An 8,748-nucleotide genomic window follows, 5' to 3' on the forward strand; every position below is an offset into this window, starting at 1 on the left:
CTAAAGTTCCTGAAGAGAATACAGATTGAAAATGTTCATACTGTGTATCTGGACCTGGGGTTGGGGCCGACAGCTTCAGACCACACCAAAGGGTAGGAATTAACTGTCAAGAGATCTTTGGGAACCGCTCCTGTCTGGAGCAAACCGCCGAGTTATAAGGGGCAAATCGCATTTCCAGAGAAAGCTGGAAGCTAGGCTGTAATTTCATTTTTTGTGTGTGTGTGTGTGTGTAATTTCATTCTTTTCTAGCAATTTTGCTGCCCAACCTGAACAACTTACCAGGTCTACCGGCAGCAAGGCCTTATGAGTTGGGAACAAGCGGCCCAGGCCTCGCACGGTCTGACAAATCGCTAAGCGTCCATCTGCTCTGTAGACCGTTGCTAGAGAGACGGGGTGAGGCTCGGGGTTCACCCGCCAGGGTTATTCCTGGTCAGGGCTAAGAGCCGTGGGGGCGTGGTTACGTGAGTGACTCACGTAAGGGGCAGGACGGACGCGAAACCGGACGGGTTACTTGCCAGGGCGCATGCGCGATGTCCTCGGTGGCGGCATACCTGGAAAATTTCAGCCGCTGTAGGAGCTGAAGCTCATGGCTGCCGCTGGTTACCTTCCGGGAGTATCTTTACGAGAAGCCACCCAGCGAAAATTGCGGAGATTTTCGGAGCTGAGAGGTATCAGTGGAGGAGCCCCAGCTCTCCCCTGCATTGGAAAGGAAGGGAACTGGGAATATGTGCCGGGAAGTTTGCCTTACTGTTACTTCCTGCCTGCTTCTCACCTGCAGGTCTAGCACGGTCGCCAGGCCTAATGATCTTGAGTTTTTATTGGTCTGCTACTGTCCTTTATTTAGTAATGCTTGTTACACTCTTTAACTTTATTGCTAGTAACATATTTAAAAGTAAAATAAGGGAATAGAAAGGAGAAGAAAGAAAATTGTTAATCTAACTAGTGAAGCTGGATAAAAATTCGGCTTTTGCTTTATTAACAAGTTATTTTAAATCCAAAAGACCTAAAGTATAGTGTTTTGACCCTTACCAATCTGATTTGAGCCTTATCCCACCTCACTACCTACTTCACCAATTTGTTCTATAACATGGTTACTGAGTAAAAAAACAGAATGGAGGAATTATGGATTCAAATTTAAAGGGAAAAGTTTATCAAAAAAATATTATTAAAGCTATGCAACTTGTCAGTCCCTGTACAACTGTTTAATGAAATTAGTTGATATTTTTGTTGAAGTTACTCTATTAAAAATACAGAAAATAATACTTGGATGACAGCAAAATATTAAGGATTATTAGATTCTAGCTGACAAATCCTATTTCTTAGCTAATAAAAACCCTTGTTCATCTTATTTATTAATAAAGAAGAACTTGCAACTATACACCAAAAGTTCAGTCTGTCTTTTAATGAGTTCATCAGGTAGTTGGGAACTTTTCTGTTACCCAGACTTTTATGTCATACCACAATAGCCTTTGTAAACTTTTGTGGTTCATATTAAGGTAATAAAAAAATAAAATACCTGTGTTTATAAACAGCAACACTGTAGGAAGGGATCTTTGGGTTGAATCTTTCTTAGCCAACAAAAACTAAGTGGTCCTGATAGATGAAAACTGATTTTCAAAGCTAGAAATTCATTTATTCTTTTGTCTCATCTTCTTACTTAAGAATTGAGGTAATCTTTAGCAAATCAAAAGTGCTTCTGTCAATCAAGAAACACTACAACTTACAGAATATCTAAATAAATGGACTGTAAACCATTAAAGAAGTAATCTAAAAGAAATAATTTGTGAACAATTCTCCTTAGAACTATTCTGAAGCATACAAACTGGCCACTAATTCTTACCTAATGCTCAAAAGCAGAAGTCAAATTTCTGAACATAAGATTACCTCTTTTTTCTTCTTTCCAAATAGGTAAACTTGTAACAGCTAGAGAATTCTGATAATATTTATCATTTCCTTGCTTTTTCCACATAGGCAAACCTGTGGCAGATGGAGAATTCTGGGACATTGTTGCAATAACAGCAGCTGATAAAAATCAGGAACTTGCTTATAAGCAACAGCTGTCAGAAAAGCTGAAAAAAAAAGAGTTACCCCTTGGAGTTCAGTATCATGTTTTTGTTGATCCTGCTGGAGCCAAAATTGGTACGCATGTATGATCAGATTCATATAGGTTCTGGGCAGAACAGTCAGAGAAAAAGTGCTTTCCTGTGGCCTGTAGTTTTATAAGCTGTATATCTTTCCACCCATAGTCCTTAAAAACTTAAAATATTAAATCAAATTATTTTTTAAGAAAGATAAAAAGCATAGCAACTGTTCTACACATTGTGACTTGACCTGAAAAATTTTCAGAATGTTATATTATTCAATAGATAATTTTATTAGTTTTGATAAAATTTACTCAGATGGTGAATATTCTTTTGGACCTTAACAGTAAGGCTCTTAACGTCCCTCTCAACTCACAGTTTGATCAGAAATTTACATGAAGAGAGAAAATCACAAAGAAATGTATATTTGGCCTCTTGAGATCACAAATCAGAATGCAAAAAAGTACAGTCTAATGGCTGAAGTATTACAGATACTTACTTTAAAAATCCAGTTTAAGCAACTTTGCGTTTGACCTTCCATTGCAAGTATAAATACAAGCTATTTTCTGGGGCCATTTTCCATGTTATATTTAAAGCTGAAGCCCCTTGATAACCAGAGATAGTGTATCTCTATCTAATAATAGCGTTTTTCTAATTAGCTAGTCTTCTAATCCTTGCAAATAAGTGGTCAATACTTTTATGATTCTCATCGTTTAGATGAAAATCTGAGGTACAAAAGGTAACTTGTCCAAGGTAACTAGTAAGTTGAAGTTACATTTAAGGTGTTTTTTAGGAAACTAGGTTCTAAAAAACTCTTTATAGAAAGAATTCAAGCTCACACATTTGATTATATCATATAGCACAATTATTTTAATGGGTTTTGCAATTTGCAACTCCAAGTGAATATGTATACTTAAATCTAGTGTTGCAGGTGGCCTAATTTTTATCATTTCTTTTTTATCATATTTTTATTATTCAGTAGAAGATTAGTTTGTTGTTTATTACTGAGGGCTAATCTCTGGGTTTCATTACTAATTCATTTATTTAATTGCTATGAAGTGTGTTTTTAATTTGATGTTTTTGCCCACACTTTGCTCTCAGCCTAGTTAATTGTAGCCAAAAGCCATTATGTCAAATTTAAAACACCTAAATTTACCAGAATTACAGCATTTTAGTTGGTTTCTATGAAATAAATTGTGCTTTTTAACTTTATTTTTAAGGAAATGGAGGATCGACACTTTGTTCCCTTCAGAGTTTAGAAAAGCTGTATGGAGATAAATGGAATTATTTCACCATCCTGTTAATTCACTCTGGTAAAGTTGAACTTTATTAAGTTTACTTTTTTTTTTGGTATCTTACTTTTGATATCTTAGGTACTTTCTCCCTTACAAATATTAATTACTCTCCCCCATTTATTTTATTTTCCTTTGTCATTGAAGTTATTCTTTGATATTTTTAGGTTGTAAGCAGTATAATATTTTGCACAAAATTTATCCTTCATATTGTAAGATAATATAAATCATTAGCTTTTCATAAACACTGTTTTTGGTATGTGTATAGAAAATTACTTTCCTCAGACAGAACTCATCAAAATATGAACATTTCTTAATAATGCTTTAGAGGGGATTCTTATAGGGGAGAGGCAGGTTTAGCAATGTGATTACCAAGTCTTTGACAAATGTCCTATAATGCATTTTTATCTGATTATTGGTGGCCAGAGTCTACAATTCTTAAAAGAGCTTAACAACAGAAAGTTGGTAACAAAACCTGGAAGTGACAAAGTATGTAAGAAGGAATATTACGTGTAAAAGGACATTTTAAATCAGAAAAGTAGGAAAGAAATCTCAGAATAAAGGATAGTTTTTTAACTTGGATAAATTTACTTGTATGAAAATTTTGGTTGTATGAAAACCTTTGTTATTTTTCTCTATGTACTGGGCTAATGAAAACTTTGTCATGAAATGGTACGAGTCTGGGGATGAGTATTTTAGAACCACTCATCTATGTGGCTTCCAAAGCACTTCCCATTTTTTATGATTTACATACAGAACAATGTTTCTTTGTAAAGATGATATCAAGGAAAGCATCCAAGTCTGGAGTTAAGACTAACAAAGTAAAGAATTCTAATGTATAGCTTCACTTTAGAGCAAGTATTATACTATTATTGCCAATTTAGTAAAAATTAAGAGACCAGAATATATATTGTTAGAAATAGATCATTTTTATGATGCTAAACTTGATTTGGGTAGTCTTTAGAAAAGGAAAAAGCAGAAAGAATTAGCTCTTTTTAATTGAACAGTGTACGCTGTGCCTAGTGCTTTATTTACATTATCAATCTCACAAAACATGATAAAGCACGTATTATTCTACATTGCTGATTTAGAGGAAATCCAAAGAAAAACAAGAAAAGTGGTGAACTAGAGTTTGAGTCCATTTTCATCTGATCCTTTCTACTCTGTAATGCTGCCTCAATATAATTAGTTACTTAAAAATGATGTAAGCTGTTTAATTAAGAGAAAACACTTTACAAGGAATTAAGAAGTTATAAGACTCATCCTAAAGAGAAAAAGCTGGTTTAAATTAAAAACAAGTATAAATTTTAAATACTTTTAGATAATTCTACTTTACTTACTTTAAATGTGTGTGTGAATTTGAGGAAAGACAGTGCATCTAGAAATTATTGTTAATAGATAACTGTATTTTGGAATTGGTATATTAGTTTTTTGTGATTTACTTTTCCCCTGTGAAGTAGACTCTTAATGTAAGAGTTTAAACATGGTTGAAATTTATTGTTTGAGATGTAGATACAAGATCATGTTTTAGCCTGTGATCGTTTTTTACTAGTTACACAGTTAATTCAAAACAATTTCACAGACTCTAAAGTATTAGAATTCTTTCCTAACCTAGAATCACATTTACATCAAATTGCCATAGGAGAATTGCTCTTTCAATTTATAATCTGGAATTTATTATTCTTTCCTAAGTTATAATTATGCATTGTATATATTAAATATCTTTAGAAATACTTTGAGTTAGAACTGGTGCCGTTGGGTTTTTTAAGTCTTATAAAACAATCTTATAAACATTTAAAAACACTAATTTTGTTTAATTTTACATAGGTGGCTACAGTCAACGCCTTCCAAATGCGAGTGCTCTGGGGAAAATTTTCACTGCTTTACCCTTTGGTGACCCTATTTATCAGATGTTGGAATTAAAACTAGCCATGTACATTGATTTTCCCTCACATATGAAACCTGGTATTCTAGTTACCTGTGCAGATGACATTGAACTTTACAGCATTGGAGAATCCGAGTTTATTAGGTTTGACAAACCTGGCTTTACTGCTTTAGCTCATCCTTCTAGTTTGCCTGTCGGTACCACACATGGAGTATTTGTCTTAGAACATTTTAATTGTTCATTATATAGAGACCTTGAATACAGGTGTTGCCATCGTTTCCTTCATAAGCCCAGCATAGAAAAGATGCATCAGTTTGATGCTGTGTGTAGAACTGGAAATTTTTCTCAACAGGACTTTGCTGAGGGTGACAATCCCTTTTTTAAATTAGACACTGAGTATGTCTACACAGACAGCTTGTTTTACATGGACCATAAGTCAGCAAAAAAGTTACTTGCTTTTTATGAAAAAATAGGCACACTGAACTGTGAAATAGATGCCTATGGAGATTTTCTGCAGGCTTTGGGACCTGGAGCAACTGTGGAGTATACCAGAAACACATCAAATGTCACTAAAGAAGAATCAGAGTTGGTAGACATGAGGCAGAGAATATTTCATTTTCTTAAAGGAACATCATTAAATGTTGTTGTTCTTAATAACTCCAGATTTTATCACATTGGAACAACTGAAGAATATTTGTTTCATTTTACTTCAGATAGCAGTTTGAAGTCAGAGCTTGGCTTACAGTCCACAGCTTTTAGCATCTTCCCAGCAATACCAGAATGCCCCAGTAACAGATCCTGTATCATTCAAAGTATACTGGATTCAAGATGTTCTGTGGCACCTGGTTCAGTTGTGGAGTATTCCAGATTGGGGCCTGATGTTTCAATTGGAGAAAACTGCATTATTAGTGGTTCTCATATCATAACAGCTGTCCTGCCTGCATATTGTTTTGTGTGTTCCTTGAGTTTGAAGATGAGTGGACACTTAAAGTATTCAACTATGGCATTTGGAGTGAAAGACAACTTGAAAAAGACTGTTAAAACATTGTCAGATATAAAGTTACTTCAATTCTTTGGTGTCTGTTTCCTGTCATGTTTAGAGATGTGGAATCTGAAAGTTACAGAGGAACTATTCTCTGGAAACAAGACAAGTTTGAGTTTGTGGAATGCTCGTATTTTCCCACTTTGTTCTTCTTTGAGTGATTCAGTTACAACATCCCTGAAGATGTTAAATGCTGTACAGAACAAATCGACATTCAGTCTGAATAGCTATAAGCTCCTGTCCATTGAAGAAATGCTTATCTACAAAGATGTAGAAGACATGATAACTTACAGGGAGCAAATATTTCTTGAAATTACTTTAAATAGAAAGCAGTCTGATTTAGAGACATCTTAAATATTGTATACTTGCCTTTCTTGATTAAGCAAGATTACAAATAGTTTTCTGTAGACTTTTTGTTTGTTTCGTTGAAGTGAATTAATGGAAATTAACTAGCATAACTACTGTAGCATAACATCACAAAAAAATTTGGATAAACCATTTTTTTATGAAAGCTAATATTTCAGAAGAGGGATTTTAGGGAGATGCTTATCACTAATTTAATTTCTTAATGAAGATGGATTTGTGGATCATTGTTTTGTTCACATAATACTGTAGCAGCTTTAAAGGTAATTTTATAATCATACCTTTAGATTTTTCCCATCTTCATTTGGGCTTTGTTTCCAATAAAGTTCTAAGTATTAATTGACAGTTATCTCAAACATAGTGGTCCTATTTTGATGAACTAATAAAAATGGCATACTATAAGGTTCACAATAGAAAGACTGTCTAAATATTTTTCAGAAAGCCATAGCTGAAAAATTCAGATTAAGTCAATGCTTAAAATACTGTGATTATATTAATTGATAAATAACTGAAAACAGCTCTGAAATGATGATAAAAATCTCACTTTTTGCTCAGAATAAAAATGAAATAAAAAGAGTATATGTGTTATTTTATTCTTATAAACTTGAACATGTTTGTATATCTTAAAAAATTTCCCTCAAGTTCTATCCATAGGAAAGCATACACACACAAATCTAAAGTATTTGTGTGAGAAAGATAATGTGAATAACTGGGATTCACTGATAATCATATAAGTTCATTTTGAAAATTCCACTGCATTTCCATTACATTCTCATTAATCCTTTTAGCAGAACTGTTAAATTACCAGATGGACTGATTTTACTTTACATTTCTTATTTTTCTCTCCATGCACTGTTGATGCTGAGAAGCAATAAGTGGTGAAAAGGTAGACAGCAGGAAGGAGCCAGAAGAAGAGAAAGAATGAAAAACATACAGATGATAAACAGCTTCAAGAAAACTAAAATGGGCTGGAATCCAAAGTTAGGTGTTCCTATTTTTGTATAAGTTCATATGTGAAATGTTTTCATGTCAACGTCCAACAATTAGAGAAAAGTTTTTCAGAGTTTATATTTTAACATGAGTACATTGAAATGGGAACTGGTTTGTGCCACTTTTATTTGTATATTAACATGTTAATATGAAAATAATTGTTTAGTAAACCTGAAGTGACTTGTCTGCAACCCTCAATTATGATGTTTATGTATACTTTTTTATTTTTTCAACATTCTACCCACGGAGAAAATAATGATATATGTTAGTCATTGCTTGGCATTTACTGATTTACTTGCAGAACTTTCAGAGGATATTGTTTGTCATTCATTAAATGTTCAATACTATATTTCACCTAAAGTATCAATTATTAAGAGTCAACATTATTTTATATGCCACTGAAAAAACAAAAACAAAAGATTACATAATGCTTTCTTTGGTAACATTTTTACATTTATTTATTGGAAATTTCATTTATTGAATTTATAGATTTTTATAATTTTCTCCTCTTGCACATAAATGTATATGTAAAGAAACAGAAGAGTGAAATAATGAGATACACTCGACTATTCTAAACTTTGAAGTCAGACTTTTCTGAAATACTTCAACTCTAGAGATGATGTCCATATGTTTCCACCCAGTACCATCATCTGTGTTTTCAAAGGTATTGGTAAAGTTTCATATCCAAAGAATGACACCACCACACTACTGTCTGAATTTGCCCCTGGATACCATGTACCTCTTCTATACATTTTGATGCTGTTGCTCTGCTATTTGACAAAACTCAGTTTCATTTTTGCCTTAATCACATATCTCTAGATGATAGGTGGTTTCTGTTCAAAGTGGAAGATTTCTGACAAATTGGTGATCACCATTTTAATGTATGGGTTCTAGTTGCTCTGAAATATGGTCTGTTCCAAAGAATTTGGCAATGTCTCTTGCCTTGGGATGCATTGTTTGGTAGAATACCTAACTCACTGCAGTGATGATCACATGCATGTATAGGTAAGAATTGAACATATCCTCTTGACTTATCATTTATATTTCATAAAAAAATCACAGCCCTTACGTCACATTTGTTTGTGAAGGACAACT

At 33.5% G+C, this 8,748-nt stretch overlaps 2 protein-coding genes across 3 annotated transcripts in view; one reads left to right on the forward strand and one right to left on the reverse strand.

Moving 5' to 3' along the window:
- The window catches only part of LRRIQ3 (leucine rich repeats and IQ motif containing 3), a 208,540-nt gene extending 208,130 nt beyond the window's left edge, over positions 1-410 (reverse strand). The window contains 1 exon segment of the mRNA XM_057500328.1: positions 280-410. The gene's annotated coding sequence lies outside the window, so the exon portion shown is untranslated.
- A 98-nt stretch (positions 411-508) lies between these two features.
- On the forward strand, positions 509-7,851 carry FPGT (fucose-1-phosphate guanylyltransferase). 2 transcript variants are annotated; one of them, XM_036890225.2, is made up of 4 exons: positions 509-668; positions 1,972-2,139; positions 3,302-3,394; positions 5,201-7,851. In XM_036890225.2, exons 1-4 carry the CDS (start codon positions 587-589, stop codon positions 6,652-6,654), a joined length of 1,797 nt encoding a protein of 598 aa, XP_036746120.2. In that variant the 5' UTR covers positions 509-586; the 3' UTR covers positions 6,655-7,851. The 2 variants fall into 2 exon arrangements, with proteins under 2 accessions (XP_036746120.2, XP_036746121.2); XM_036890226.2 differs by having other exon boundaries at positions 6,018-6,184.
- The last annotated feature ends 897 nt before the right edge of the window (positions 7,852-8,748 follow it).

Source organism: Manis pentadactyla, chromosome 4 (assembly GCF_030020395.1).
Source record: "Manis pentadactyla isolate mManPen7 chromosome 4, mManPen7.hap1, whole genome shotgun sequence".
Classification (NCBI taxonomy): domain Eukaryota; kingdom Metazoa; phylum Chordata; class Mammalia; order Pholidota; family Manidae; genus Manis; species Manis pentadactyla.